This window comes from Agelaius phoeniceus, chromosome 3, assembly GCF_051311805.1.
Source record: "Agelaius phoeniceus isolate bAgePho1 chromosome 3, bAgePho1.hap1, whole genome shotgun sequence".
Taxonomy (NCBI): domain Eukaryota; kingdom Metazoa; phylum Chordata; class Aves; order Passeriformes; family Icteridae; genus Agelaius; species Agelaius phoeniceus.
In genome coordinates this window covers 69,559,548-69,575,502 of record NC_135267.1, presented here as the reverse complement: position 1 = coordinate 69,575,502, position 15,955 = coordinate 69,559,548, and the positions used below count along the sequence as shown (strand labels likewise).

General features: G+C 38.6%; 1 protein-coding gene across 4 annotated transcripts in view; it reads left to right on the top strand.

The window, feature by feature from the left end:
• The window catches only part of CHRM3 (cholinergic receptor muscarinic 3), a 274,162-nt gene that overhangs the window by 135,365 nt on the left and 122,842 nt on the right, over window positions 1–15,955 (top strand). For 2 of the 4 annotated variants that reach the window (XM_077175553.1, XM_077175554.1), the window contains exon 3: window positions 4,311–4,415. The exons of 1 other annotated variant lie outside the window; for it this stretch is intronic. In XM_077175553.1, the coding sequence (XP_077031668.1) occupies window positions 4,311–4,415 (105 nt within the window). The remainder of the gene's footprint in view (window positions 1–4,310; window positions 4,416–15,955) is intronic. One more of the 4 variants, XM_077175555.1, reaches the window with a different exon arrangement.

Genomic DNA, 15,955 nt, shown 5'->3' with positions numbered 1-15,955 from the left:
CTCCCAGACCACCCTCAAGCAAAGCCCTGCTCACACTTGTGTGGCAGAGTTTGGGTCCAATGCCTAGAAGCACCCCTCATATTAAATTTTCTAGCACAGACACAGTACATGAAATTAGAGGTGGCTGATGGTGGTTTCAATAAGTCCAGGGTTCATGCTGATATCTAGCATGGGGCTTTGTTGACAGGATTGTTTAACTGGAGCTTGATGCTCTGCACAAGCTGGATTGTCAATGGGCCTCATCACTGTTCTACAAAGAGTAGAGTGTATGAGCTTTGTAGCTGAATATACAAACAGCACAAGCTAACTTGAGACCACTTAGTTTATTGTAAATTAAGGCAATGAATTCCAAAGCTCTGAGTCACAGCCTGCATTATTAGGAGGGTAAAAATGTAATCTTGGTAGTAATGGCATAAAACTAAAAATATTGGGATGGGTTTTTTTAAAACTGAAAATAGCTTGAGAAGCTAATTTAATAATAAATTAGTTTTTTCTAACTAAAAGCATAATAAATTGATAAGAGGGGGATTATCAAAATTCAGATTTTAATTGCCAGAAACTTAATTTCCTCAACTAAAAAAAGGCTTCTCTTTTCAATTGTTTTGCAGTCTTAAAAGTTTGCAAGTTATTTAAAACTGACTTTCATCATGTAGCAGTTTAAGTTATTTTTCTGCATTGATAGTGTAAATTAGAAGTTTTTTTTCAACATTTATACTTTGTGAATTAAAAAAAAATGGATCAATCAATTTTTAAACATTCAGGTTTTTTAAGAGCAATTCGCATTGTTGTTTCACATTGTTGGCACTGTAAACATTCCACTAAGGACCTCTAGGGACCTCAATTAAACAAAATTTGGTATGTGCCGTGCAAATTTTAGTTATACTACATGAATGAATTATTACAGCTGCATTGCTGGAATGAAGTACTAAAATCAGAATTGCTGTCTTGAGAAGTCTGGAACCTTCCTTCCTGAGCCAAAAGATTGAGCTTTAGCACTGAAGGCTCCATGAGATCCTTCCAGAGCTTTACAGAGTGCAAACCCTCTCAGGTGGGAGGAGATTGATGATAAACATGATCTCCCTGGCTGCTCTTTGTCTCTGTCTGAGAGTTTTGCCGTCTTTGCCATGTGACCCTTGGTGCAGACACACTTCCTTGTGCTGTGCTCCCTGTGCATGGTCAGCCTGGGAGCAGTGGTGGGAACAGAGCATTTTAGTGGTGTAATGGCTAGGCCAAGAAATGCCTAGGGAAAGAAACGTTTCTGGAAGTGTGTTTGGAGTGCTAGTCTCTCATCTAAACATAGATCCTGGGCTGAGAGGGTCCTTCTCAAAGCCTGCTGTCATGGTTTGACACTGGGACAATGCCAGTGCCCCCATGAGAATACCCTCTCCCTGGTTTCTGCTGTGAGATGTGACCAGGAATAAACAAAGCAGGCTCCCACTTAGGAAAAAAAAGAATTTATTAACTAAACTAGAAGGAAAAGGGAGAGAAAAAGAAACACACAAGGAAAATGAAAACTTCACAAATACATCTCCTCCTCCCCACCAAATTCCCAATACAATACATCCCCCAAATCATTGACTCTCAGTCCAGCACCACCCTTCAGAATACTCAATCCTCAGTTCATCAAGAGGAGAAGGAGTCCTCCTTGTGCCAATGGTGACCTCTTCCTTTCATGTCCAGCGCTCTCACCACTGAACACGGACCAGAGCTGCTTCTAGGGTCGACTTTTAAGGATGCTTCATCCCACTCCAAAAAGGCACAGTCTCAACTTTGGGACATCTGTTTCCCCCATATTTTTCACCCCCTGGGGCCGAGGGGTACCCACACCGAACCCTCTTGGTCCTGAGGCATTGCCTCCCCCTAGAATGCAGTCTCTGTATCACAAGGAACATGGTTCTGTCCATGGCTATGCAAAAAGAGTCCAGCATAAGCTCCATCATCTCTCTTCCACCTGAGTTCTTCTCTATTTCTCTTGTGGCCCATTTCCTCTTATCTCATCCATATCTCTCTTCTCATTCAACTCCAGGAGGATTAGCATTTGTAAGGTTTCCATCACCAAGAAAAGGGTTAAAAATCTGAGGCTCTGTCTGTCCAGAACTCCCACGGCTGCCCAGCCGGGCACCTTCTCGCACCCCCCCTTCTCCTTCTCGGCCGGCCAAGCACAGGCACAGGCTCTCTCTCTGTCTCTCCTGGGGAGGGGGTGGCTGCCCGATGCCTCTCAGTGCTCCTCCACCCTTCCACCCTGCAGGGGCCTTCCCCTCCCTTCTGTCCAGGCCCGGCCTACCTCACCCGGCCGCATGGCTGCCCCTGGGCCTACCTCACCCGGCCCCATGGCTGCCCCTGGGCCTACCTCACCCGGCCCCATGGCTGCCCCTGGGCCTACCTCACCCGGCCCCATGGCTGCCCCTGGGCCTACCTCACCCGGCCCCATGGCTGCCCCTGCCCCGCCCAGCCCGCAGCCGGGCAGGGGAGCTCTGAACCTTTCCCTGACTGGAACCCAAGAGAGCCTCCCAGGGCAGAGCCCTGCTTTAACCCCGTGCTCTCAGAGGCAGATCCAATGTCCCAATGGCCACATTAGGTGCCAATATTAAAATCTGAACATCCATGGCCTAACCACAGCATCCCAGAAAACATATTTCCTGTCAAACCACTACACCTGCTCTTACAAAAGGGTTGTCACACTGATGTGTCCAGCTAGGAATTGCTTTGCACTCCTTGTAAGACAAACGATGGAAGTTCTGGACATATTTAATCTGATTTGTTTCCTTTCTGTTCATTCATTCAAATACAGCCCCTACGTGTTCATTTGGTTTAAGGAGGTGTTCAGATTGGCTTCCACTTCAACTCATTGCACTTCTTGACAGCACAGGGTTAGTGGAGGGAACAGCTTTCTTCCAGGAGAGTGTTTTACCAGAGGAGGGGGAGACCTTTGTGGTTAAAAGCATATCAGAGCTGTGTTACAAGTGCTGGGCTGGCATACAGCAATGTAGAATGGTGGTAAATGTGTGTTTTCTTCCCTTTGGAAAATTAGCTGGAATATAGTCTCAGATTTGTTAGTACCCTCACCCTTACTGTTGCTGTTGAGTTTTAGTGGTGGTTTTGGGTTTTTTTTCCTGAGAAACTGAACATGCAGCGTAGCGAATATATTCCGTTTCTGGTCTGTTGCCTCCTTTTTATAACACCTGGGAGTAAAATCCCTTGGCATTCTGGTAGAGGCTGAGACACTAAGAAACTGAAGTGAAACATCTTGATTAGATTCACTCTTTTAAGTTATTCAAAGGGGTCTGGAAGCCTTAGATTACAATGGCATGCAATAAATTGGATAATAATGGCACATGGTTCTACTTGGCCCTAATTATATGTAATGAAATGGTGGTCAGTCAATCTTTCTCCTATGCTTCTGAATTCAGGAATTTACAACTTCTGCAGAGGAAAATGTTTTATTTGGGTTTTAATTATTAATATTTTTGCTTCTTCTGTTACATTTTTTCCATGAAAAATTAGATTCCAGACCAACTTTCTAAAGTGGTTAGCTTGAAAGGTTGCATAATGTGGGGAAGAAAAGGAGACCCCGGTTCTTAATGCTACCTTTGGGGTGACCTGCTCCTTGGTCTGAATGGGCTCATCATTCTTCAATGCTGGAGGTGTCCATTTTCAGACACAAGCTACACAAGTTTGCTTGCTGCTGCAGCTGCAGCCTTAAAATAAGAAGCTCCCTAGGAAAGTGGTGGATCCCCCAGAACTGATAATTTTAAGATTCAGCTGGACAGTTTGTTGTGTTATCTTATCAAGATTGTGCTTTTGCTAAGAAAGGTCCAACCTCGTATTCTGTGATTCTGTGACTGTTCATACTATATTGGAGAAACTGTTGTCTTTACTCCAGTTTGGTCACCAGGTTTGAAAAACAAAATCATCTGAAAATAATGTGATACATAGCCCTTTGGAGATAGTAGTGAGCAGCCCAAAGGCCTGTCAGTACCATGTTATTACCACTGCTCCACATCTCTGTGTGATAAATTCGTGCTTGAGTTGTTCTATTTCCAACTAGGTATCTCAGTTTGTGAAGAAAAAAAAAAACAAAAAAAATCCACCAAAAACAAACAAAAAAAAAAAAAAAAACACACAAAAAAAAAAAAAAAAACAAAAAAACAAACCAAAAACCAGTATTATTTGGCAATAAAAATATTAAATACTTTTGTCTTGTCTTTCTCCAAATTAAGCCTTTTAGCTTATATGGCTGTGTGGCTGTGCTTTCCCCATGTTTCTATAATCTGTTTTAATAATTGTTCCATCTTTTGCTTTGTTCACAGCCTACATGCTGACACAGTACCAGTTTTGTTTCCAAAAGAGGAGTTCACAGAATTACAGTGTCTGATCCAACTAGCTGCTCTGATGATCCTCACTGGACCATGTAGGTAAAATTCAATAAACCCTATTTATATCCACACTATATCTGTAAAAGTATTCAACATATTGGAAAACATCTGGGTTTTGGCAACAGTGCTCACATTGTGGAGTCGAGGTCTTTTGGAATTTATGGACTCTTATAACATTACGACCCTGCAACTTTTTGATGAGTTTTATTGTCAACAGAAGCACAAAAATAGATTGTCATTTGTCACAATGTGTTTGGTCTTCTTGCTACATCTGTTTTAAGTACTTGCAGGTGCTGACAACAGGTGATACCCATCATTCCTGTAGGGTAATTTAGCAGCTGCAGTGGTGAAAATTTCAGCTTAGGCAGAAAACCCAGCAGAGAAATTGAATAAGTTTTGGAGCAGCTAGTAAACCTTGAGCTTCTCATTGCTACAGCCACACAGCTACCAGAATAAGAGCTTGCCAGGTAAGAGCTAGGCTGAACAGGTTTACATGCATGAATAATTCGGTTTTGCTATAGAAGAGTTGTGAATCCAATGATTTGTATTCAATTTCTTTGAAAGTGTATTTTTCCTTTTTGTTTTGATATGCTAGTTGCATTTAATTTCAACAAGTCACCTCCCTCTGAGCTAGCAGACCTAGGCAAAGGACTAAATTGTTCTGATTAAATTGCCAGCATTTATTGTCTCTTGACTGCTTTCTTCCTTGTATGCTATGCTGTTTTATGTCTCAGTTTCAGTGGCACTTAAAATAATTCACATGAATTGGTAAGCTGCAGAGTTTATGTCTACATTGTAATTGGTGTTTCTTTTACATTCCTTACACTGTAAAAGCTCTACCTTGGTTTGCATTTCTAATTTTGTAGAATTAGCTGTAAACTTGGGTGTGTAGCAGTGGTTTAGACAGCCTGTATTTACACATGCTGGCACAATCTCTGCACATAACAAACAGCTCTCCTCACATTCTCTTTTGGAATTGTGACACTGAAAGTTTATTGTGATTGTTTCTGGAGCATCTTGAAATTTCAGTCACTCAGTTCTGTCTGGAAAAGGTTTCTAAGTCATCTCAGTAAAGCATCTTCAGAATGTACTGGCTGAATATTTATGGCTTCAGTTTTAACAACAGGTGCCTCAGCTGAATCATGTAACAATGTTTATACCTGTTTTTTTATCCTGAAATTATGACAAGGTATATTGCATGCTGTTACATACACAGCTGCCTTTCATGTTGTATTGAGCGTTCCAGATTTTATCAGATGTTTTTCAGGTATTTTGTAAAAAGTGAAAGGTTGTGGTTTGGGATTCCTTCTTTATTTTCTTTTATTTTCCTAGGATGGCATTATTTTTATTAATAAATACTGAAAACATATTTTTCTGGTTTAGTGGTTAAAATTAAATTTAAGTGATCATAATTCATAAATGTCTTGCTATCTCTAGAATAGAAAAAAGATTAATATTTTCTGTTTTGGGAATCCAAAATCTTTCCTAGTTGTAACTGATGGGTAGGGAAGCAATCCCAAAAGACATTTGTTATGCTGGAGAGGATATCAAGTCTGAAGAGAATGAGAGAATATCTTTTTTTTTCGGTGTCAGTGGCATAACTGTTCCATTGCAAAAAATTTTATAATTGATGCAAAATTTCAGGATACCTGAAAGAAACTGGAAGCGTGCTCAGTTTAGTCTGAAAGGAAAGTAATAAAGAAGGTATCTAAACTCATATAGTTAACTTCTGTACATTTTGTTACTGTCCACATCTCCTTTCCTGTATAGACATGTAGTATTTTTCACTTAGACTCTGATGTGACCATGTGGAAACAGTGAGCCAGACAAGACGTGTAAAAGCACCAAGCCACATAATCTATTTCCAGAAAAGCCAGGGATTGATATCTGTTTTTTTGGGTTTTTTCTTGATAATAATTTAATGGCAACAAAGCCATTAATGCTTTCAATAAATCTAATGGTTTACTTTAGATTTACACTGTGCTGTCATTTTACCTCTTAAGGGATCATATCTAAAAAGAAATAATAAAATAATGGTCTTTATTACCCACAAGTGTGCAGAGCAGTAAACAGAATTTGTCAGTTGTGCTGAACATGTTACATTCATCAAGAGTAACAGCATTATCTTGCTTAGCACAGATACATTAGATAGACTGGGCTGCCAGAATCTTAAAATCTCACCTCAAATGCAAGGATAATGGACATTCTGATGTGCATTTTTCATGTAATGCATGTAGCACTTGTGCTTGAGTAGCTTTTAGCAGAGCACAGATGTTTGCAAAGGTTGTGGTACATCTTGGATCTCTAAAACCAAGTGCAATTTCTAACGCAACTGGCGTAACTTTCAAGAGCGAGCTGGATAATGTCTGATCTAAGAAGAGCAGGGTCTGGGAAAGTGGAACCAAACACCAAACTGTACAGTTCTCTTCCAGGGGTATTTCCAAAGGAGGCTTTTCTCAGGTGACACAGCCTGATCCAGCAGCACTGCCTGCACAAGCCTGATCCAACTAAAAGGCCAGGTCTTCTCCAAGCAATGATGGAAACATGAATTCCATTTGGGGTGATTTTTATTTTAGATTGAGAAGCTACACAAAGAGAGAACAAACATACATTTCCATGAGAGAAGGGGAAAAGAGAGAGTCCCATTGTGTCACCCTCCTAATAGAACAAACCATCCTGACCTGAGCCACAGGACTGGTTGCTCTTGTCTTTATGTTTACTCTTAAAAGGTTTGTACAGTAGTATATGGAGAAAGATTATTTTAAAAAACCCAATTTTTAAAATGTCACCAATAGGTAAGGCTTTATAAAGGGAAGGCCTTGGACCATAGCTCCAGCCTCTTACTTAGGCTAAGTAGAGGGGAGCTATGGGAGAGTAACTCAGCTGGAATAGGAATTCAGAGAGATGGACTCAGCTGGGATAGGAGAGACTCAGCTGGAATAGGAGGCGTGAGAGATGTGCTATGTGACTGCTGCATGTCCACATCATGGTGTATGGTGCCTGGCTCACTTGGGCTTCTGCCTTCAAACTGTGTGAACTGATAACCTGCTAACTCCTTCAAAAGGCTGGGTTTTTGGCAATAAAAAGCACTCCTTTGCACCTGCCTAGGGTCTCTGCATCACTCATTACCACAACAGTGAAAATTAATTCATATTTGTTCATAAATTTGATTGTAAATGTTTTAATGGATTTAAATATCTGTCTGAAACTTTTTGATATTGATAAAATCTACCAACTCAATCAGAAATTGACACCAGAGCACTGAAGTCTGTTTTACAGAGTGGTTACAAAGAAACATTTGCTCCTATATATTACCCCTTGAAAAATTATTCAAGCTCTTAATCCAAGACTAATGAAAACTTGTATTTTAATTTATTTCTCTAGTTATTTATTTATCCACTTTGGTAGTAGGTTAGAGCAGAAGAGTAGCTTGATGAAGCACATGTAATCTGTGGCTGTCATGCAATCATGCTGGAAGCAGTTGCAGTGTTTAATTGTCTATTCCCTTTGAAGTGACTTAGGATGATGTTATTTCAGGAGAAGCATCACAGCTTAGACCGTTGTGTATCTGTGCTGGCATGTTAAGCTAGCAGTTCATCCATGAGGGTAAGGTACTATTATGCTTTATAAAGATGAATAATGGCCAAAATTAATTTTCTAGAGACAATTTCCTCTTTGTGTCTAGTTATTTCACCAACTCGATGCAGTAGCTATTGATGGTATGGAGAGCACATAGACTGGGGCTCCATTTATTTATTCATAGCTGCTTATTTATGTGTAAATAGATAACTTTAATTACTTGGGGGATAAAAGGTGACACAAACTAGGCATTTGTAATTTTCCTCCTGCCCTTTGTACTACAATTAAATTTATAAGGATTTTTTACTTAAATGAAAGATGGAAATATTTATGTGTTTAAACTCAAGTATACAAACTATAATTTTTCCCAGCTGAAACTCTCTCTAGGGTATAGTATAAACAATTGTTCTTTCATTATGTGCATTAAAAACTCAAGTGAAGTGACTGTCTGAGTTCCATTCCCTCTGAAAAAAACATAACTTTTATCAACAAAGATCTTTCAATAACTTTTTTTGAAAGGAAGACTATTAGTTGGCAGAATTACAAATTTTTATTTCCTCTGGCATTTAAGAAAAATCTCAATTTTTTTTTGTAATGCACTTCACCAGACAGATCATATTTAACTTGTGAAGACTCTGTAGCTTGCAGCTGTAGGTGGTATGTGAAATACAGACTTCAGGAAGAGCATGATTTCCATAACCACTTCAAAGGAAATACATTATAAATAAAGTACATTTCTCTGGGGGCTTACAAAACCATTCTGTTTATAATTTAAATTACATTAAGCTAAATAAAATAGTACTGCAAAACCCCCAAGAGAAAAATACTTCATTTAAGTTTGAACATTACATTACTTGCATTAATTGGAAGTATTTTATTCTCTCTCTAATAGTTTATTTTTCATTGACTATATATAATTAAAAGTATTGTCATTGCAACAGGAGCAATTGTTTCCCATCTTGTGTTCCAAGCCCCTGTGTTCAGTAGCTCATTTTAGTTTTATTTGCCTGCCTTCCTTCATTTCTCAGTGCTTTATTAGGAGTGACTAACACTCTGAGGATCAGGCTGTGATAGAAGATTACCATTGCTGTGTCACAAATGTTCAGCTTTATCAAACCCCTACTGGAACCGAGTCTCTCAGCTCAGCCTGAGGTTTTGTATCAAAACAGTGGAGGGGGTGAAGCTTTCTTTTGTAGGAATATTTTAGAGTCTGCTCATCCAGACTGTGCTGCTTGCTCTTTCCAGGGTGCTTGCATGGGTAACTGTTGAGCAGGGACTGCAACACAAGCAACAGAATCCATTAGTCTCCCTACTCCATAAAGATAACTTGCAGGCAAGGGAGCCTGATAGGATATGAAGATAATATGTCTTCTAGGAGAGGAAACTATTGGAAAAGCTTAGTGAGCTATCTAGTTGTAAGAGTGATTTATTCTGCCTTCCTTTTTCACCCCATGATGAGACTTCACAGGCAGAACCAAATCAGGCTGTCATTCCTAAGAGCAAGGAGGGCAGGAAATCTGCACTGCCAAGGTCTCTAATATTGACAGCTTTGCAGTATGGGTTTCTGTAGAGATAGTCTAAGCACATATAAGCTTACAGGAGCTGAAGCAGATTGTATAATAGAAGAAGGCAATCCCATATACAACACTTATTTCCACATTAGAGTCAACTTTAAAAAAGCCATTAACTTTAAATTAATCCCTACTTAAGTCTAAAATGTGATTTTTGTTTCATATCACCTAATTTCAAGTTATTAGAACAATTTTTACATAGGAAAATAAATGTTTACAGCTAGATATTAAGACTATTGAAATATATAAAAAGAGGCCATGCACATATTTTTTCCCTAATTTATATATATATATTTTAAAAGCTTTTAAAAAGCAGTAGTAATTGAAACTAATGCTGGATTGAATAAAAGCTTTGTTGACCTGAGACTTTCAAGTAGGCTAGCTAAACCTCGAGGAAAAAAGGTAGTACAAAATATCAAAACTTAGACATGCTTTCTGTTGTGACTGTGGTCACAAGGGTTTTCAGGATGAAGAAGAGACAAGAATGTTGACTCCATGATCAGAAGGCTTGATTTATTATTTTATGATATATGTTACATTAAGACTATACTAAAAAGAAATAGAAAGGAAAAGGTTTCTTCAGAAGATAGCTAAGCTAAGAATAGAAAAGAATGAATAACAAAGATCTGTGTCTCAGACAGAGCAAGAGCCAGCTCTGCCATGAGTGGTCAGGAAATCCCAACATCCACAGGAGACCAATCACGGGTCTACCTGTTGCATTCCACAGCAGCAAATAACCATTGTTTACTTTTGGTTGCTGAAACTGCAGCTTCTCACAAGGAAAAATCCTAAGAAAGGATTTTTCATGGAAGATGTCTGCGACATTCTGTTGATGCAGAACTTAAGTTTTATGAAAAAAGTAAAGAGACTTAGTCACAAAAATCTAAACAAAAAAATTCTTTCGTAAATTTCTAAGTTTTTTCATTAACATTTAAATAAGATTACAGTTTTGTTTTATATACTAAGGAAATATTTCTTTTTCCTTTCTGCTTTACATAGTTTTTTCCCTCCAATACTATTTGTTTGCAATTCAAAAGTAGCTTTTCTTCCTACTTTAAATGTATTGTTTAACCAGTTGCCAGGTGGTTAAACAATACAGGTAATGAACCCCAATGAAATACCAAAATTACTGTACTGGGGAAAATGGGAGTTTTTCTTTATTATTTTTTAACTTTCTCCAAAATTGGGCATACTGGTGGATGAAAAGCTGGATGCAAGGGCTATGTGCTCTTGCATCCCAGAGAGCCAACCATATCCTGGGGTGCATTCAAAGCAACGTGGCAGGCAGGGCAAGGGAGGGGGTTTTGCTCCTCTCCTCCACTCTGGTAAAACCCCACCTGGAGTGTTGTATTCAGCTGTGCAGACCTCAGTACAGGGAAGACATGAACCGGAAAATCATCAGGGCTGGAGTTCCTTTTCTGTGTGGAAAAGCTGAGAGAGTCGGGTTTGTTCAGCCCGGAGAAAACTCCAGGGACACTTTATTGCAGATTTTCATTACTTATAAGGGACCTACAACAAAGATGGGGATGGACTTTTTATCAGGGCCTTGAGATAGGACAAGGGTTAATGGTTTTAAACTGAAAGTGGGTAGATTCAGACTAGATATAAGGATGATTTTTTCTTTTTTTTATGATGAGGGTAGTGAAACACTGGAACACATTGCCCTGAGAAGCTGTACATGACACATCTCTAGATGTCAGTCATCAAGACCAGACTAGATGAGACTTTCAGCAACCTGATCAATCAGAAGATCTGCGTGCTGATTTCAGGAACTGTTGGATTAGATTACTTTTAAAGTTCCCTTTCAACACATTATTCTATGATTCTATGAAAGATATTAAAAAATAATTTTTATTAGGCAATTAACCTCACCGTACTTTTTTTTTCCATTTCTTGTCTCCTATCCCTTTTGACCAACTTTACCATAAATAGACAATAATTTTATTTTTTAACAAATGTATATTTTTATTATTTTAGTGAGTTTAAGATTTAATCTTACCTAAGCTTAGTAAGTTTAGTAAGTTTATGATGCACATATCACCACATATTTTGTTCAGTTCTCTAGTTGGGATGGTTTGTGGTAGGCTAAATAAAAAGGTAGTTCCTCATTAAAAATTGGAAATCTGTGCAACAGGGTTCATATTTCTGTAGGTATATGTATGTTTGAATCTCCAATAAACTCAACAGACTGAGATGGTTCAGGCCATATTCCAAGGGCTGATTGCTTGACTATAACAAAGAAACAAAAGTCCTTGGAGAAATTCAGGTTGACAGCAAACATTGAAGACGTGGTGTGGGAGGGCAGCAGTCCTTTTGTCCCTTCTCCCAGCTCTCATTGCAGCTGCATTCCCCTTGCATTGCCTGCCCCTCTCCAGACCAACAGTGCACAAGGTGACAGTCAAGCTCTCCTTGTAAATCTTCATGTGCAAGGAACTAGAGAGGAACTTACAGTCGTTATCATAGTGATATAACCTTAGGATTTCACTGAAATATTTATATTGTTGTCATAGAGGTACATAGCCAAAGCAGTGAGGAGCTATGGAATTCCTTTAATGAGGAACTTTGAAGTGAGGACTTTTTTGGAATTTGCAGATTTGTTCACTTGACTAGTTGAGCGCTTAATTATGCAGTCTGACTTCATATGCACTGCCACCCAGCCACCAACCCATGCTCTGAATAACAGCAAGGCTGTAGATGGACTGTTATAAAATTTATTCCAAAAACAAGTCATAGGCAAACAAAGTTGTAAGTCCACTGAATCTGTTGTTTCACTGTAATTTAAAGTCAGCTTTCAAATGGAAAATTAATGTGGAATGGAAAATATTTTAATTCCAAAATGTTCAAAAGTTTCAGAACAAAATATTTTCAATCCTCTGTATGTATGGCAACACCTTGCCAGTCTGTTTTTCTAGTTACATTTTTCTGAATGACTGCTCTCATCTCATATTTGTGCTTTTCATATTGCCTCTCATGATTTTATAGCACTGTCTTGAAATATCCCCTCAAATCATACCCTTTTTTTTTTATCCTTTTGAACACTGTGGTGAGCAATTGAAGATGAAATACTGCAGCATTAAAGTCAGAAATACTTCAGGGTGCATTAAGTAACGTAAATGTGTAAAGATGCAATGTAAAACATACTACACTTTTATAGAGGCTGGCCATCTCTCTGTTGTTTTCTTTTTTATCCTATGTGTTATCCCTGTGTGATGTGTTAGTGGCTGCTATCAAAATATAAATATTAGCAGATATCACATTGGAGGTGTCAGTCCAGCTACAGTCAATAATCAATGTTGCTTTGAAGCAGAGAATGCAGGAAGAAAGGAAATGGCCCAGACAAAGAGGCTGCATTTGTACTGTTTCTCTTGGATTTTTCAAGCTTTTTTCCGTTGTAGACACCATTATAAAATTGAGATCTATACTCCCTTCCTGGGCACAGTGCATCATTTGTGCATGAAAGCTAGCAAGGTTCACAGGTGACTCTAGCAAGATGGTCATTGCTGGTTTGCCTGGTGCTGGGGGAATTACAAAACTTATGCTTTCATGCCATTGCACATCTTATGAAAAAATACCTGAATGTCATCGGACCCTCTTGCAGAAATGATCATACCCTAAGGTAAAGTGACTTTCAACATCTGTCTCTGTACTGATTTAAAGTTAACTTAATACAATTGTTTGCATAGGAAAAAAAAATATTCTATGTGTTCAAAATGTTTTAAAATATCTTTTTAGTGAAGGTTTTGAATAGGTGGCTGTGACTGAAGCTCATTGTTTGAGAGGAAATTAAGCAGGTACACTGACTCAGACATGCACTGGTACACTGTGCATGAGCAAAGACTTAGACTCTCATTCACTGTAACTACTTTGTTGGAGAGCTTTGCAAGACTTACCCTAGTGATTGATAGAAGAGAAGGAATTAATAGCATGCCTCTACATTTATTTTAGTTGGGAATATTCCATACCTTGTATGAATTTATATTAACAGGTTGCCTGTGTTGACAGACTGAGACTAAGGAGCAGAACTTAAGAATGGTTGTGTTCTAGGTGTAAAATAGTTGATGTGTGATGATTCTTGAATTTGAAACCTTTCTCAAAATTATTTAAATTATTAATGTAATTAATTGAAAGAGTTGTTGTTGTTACTTTGATGCTTATATTATTTGATTCATTTAAAGTGAAGTGAAAAGTATTTTCAAGAACACCACATCAATTTTGTGTTGCCGCACAGTGGCCCAGGATATGCCCAAGACAAGGTTTTGCAGGACTTGGGAAAGATCAATAGAGAATTTCTTCATTGGAGAGCAAGGGTGTTCTGTGGCAATGGAGCAAGAACTCAGACTTGGTAACCCAAATACCCTTTGCTTTTACTTGTAAATGGCAGTCTGCCAAAGCATTTTCAAGATTTGTTTCAGTTTTTCTCTGTGCACACTTTTTAGCATTTGCCTCATAGTTCAAGCTCCTTTACACTGAGGGTGTCAGAGCACAGAACATCCCAGGGAAGTTGTGGAGTGTCCCCTCTGGAGACATTCAAAACCAGCCTGGATGCATTCCTGTGTAACCTCCTCTGGATGACCCTGCCATGGTAGTGGCATGGGACTAGATGATATCCAGAGATCCCTTCCAACCCCAACACTTCTGTGGTTCTGTGATTTTTCCACTGCTCTGTGACTTTTACAACATTCTTCTGATGTCCAGGGTCTCTTGCATGTAATTGTGGACCATTCCCTTTGCAAACTCTGGGTGACAGAGCTGCAGTCAACACAGCTTGCAAGTGGGAACTTCTCATCCTGCGGTCTGATTTTGAGGTGCACTTTAGGCACTGCTGCTGTACCACTTAATCTAAGATTCTTGCAGCCCAAGTGGGATTGTGCAAAGGGATTTGAACAGCTGGAGGCTTGAGAGGGCTGATAAACATGTCATTGGCTGGCATTTACTAGCTTGAACAACTTGTTAAACAAAGCTTGAGAAGCAACTTTTTAATACAAAATTTGTCAGCAACACTTGTAATAATATGCATCTTCAAAAGCATTGAGCCAGATCTTTAGGCTGTGTTGCTTTGAATAATTTAAGAAGTGTGTATTCTTCCCTTCTGAAATAATAGCAGACATTGCATGGTTAGTAAGAGCTAGGTATACTGGAAGGACCCAGAGGAAAGAAACAAAAGGTATTTCATGTTGGGAACACCAAGACTGGCTGTGATATACTGTATTGTTTTACTTCTCTCTTGACAGAAAATATGTTGCATTGTATACCAAAGTATTCCATACGGCTTCTTGGGGAGAGGATATAGACTCTCAAGTTTCTGATTTTGTTTGTGTAAGCCAATGCCTCTTTGATGAACTGCAGTTTTATTTTCCTCCCATGCATGCACTCCTAGGATTCTTTTTTTCATAAGAGCAGCCAAGGCTGTTCAATCATTATTATCCATTTTCTTTAGGCTTCTTTCTTTTGGGGACTATTTGGATTACATGCCTAAACCCCAGTCAAGATTAAGAAAGATTTAAAGTACTGATAATTTAATTTCCTTATTACTCTTTTTATTTAATTGGGAAAAAATAAAAAACCTAAGCACTAAGAATTCACAAATCCCACTTTTTCTCTTGCCAAGATATTGTATGTATTCACAGGTTCTATTAGCAATTTTTCAGTTCTTTGTAATTGCTGAAGAAGCCTTTGGGACAAACTGTACCAAGTATCTACCAAAATTTATGAGGTTGTATAATGCATTAGTTGTCATTAAATGCTTAAATTAAGTCTCTAGTGAAAACATGAACACTCGCTGATTCTTGTAATATGTATCAACAGTTTTAGCTCTAAAAATTTCAGCTTAAGCTGTAGTAGCCACTGTCATTAATTTTCTATGACTTTTTCTCAGTAGGGACAGGGATACATAGGGATTTGTAGGAGGTGGTCAACAGTAATTTTGATATTTGCTGAGGTTTCTTCCTCTTTATAAAGATAGTTTTAGATTTTATTTCAATATTTTCAGTCTGTCTGATGAGCTTTTTGCAGTTTAAAGAAATTAAAAGAGGACATCTTAAACTGAGAAGAAATTCTTGTGTTTCTTTGGGCCCTGATTCCACTAATGCTGCCCATGGAACAGAACAATTCTAAGAAGAGGGTCTGTTATGCTAAAATAAATAATCAAAGAAATAAAGCTGCTGACCTTCAAGACAAGGAGGTGGGGAGCCATCTGTAAAAGAGAAATGTACTTAAAAAAATGATTTGAAGTATTTGTTAGTATTCATTTCTAAGGGGGGAAAAAGGAGAAAAGATGTTATATTTAACAACACTTAGAGGAGATAGGACTTCACCTTTTTTAAGTCCTTTGGAGGTATATGCTAAGCTACATGGAATTTAATCTACCTTTGAAAGATGAAAGGTTGAGATGAGCCAGTCAGAATTTGAGCCTCAGCTTCCAGGGAGTCC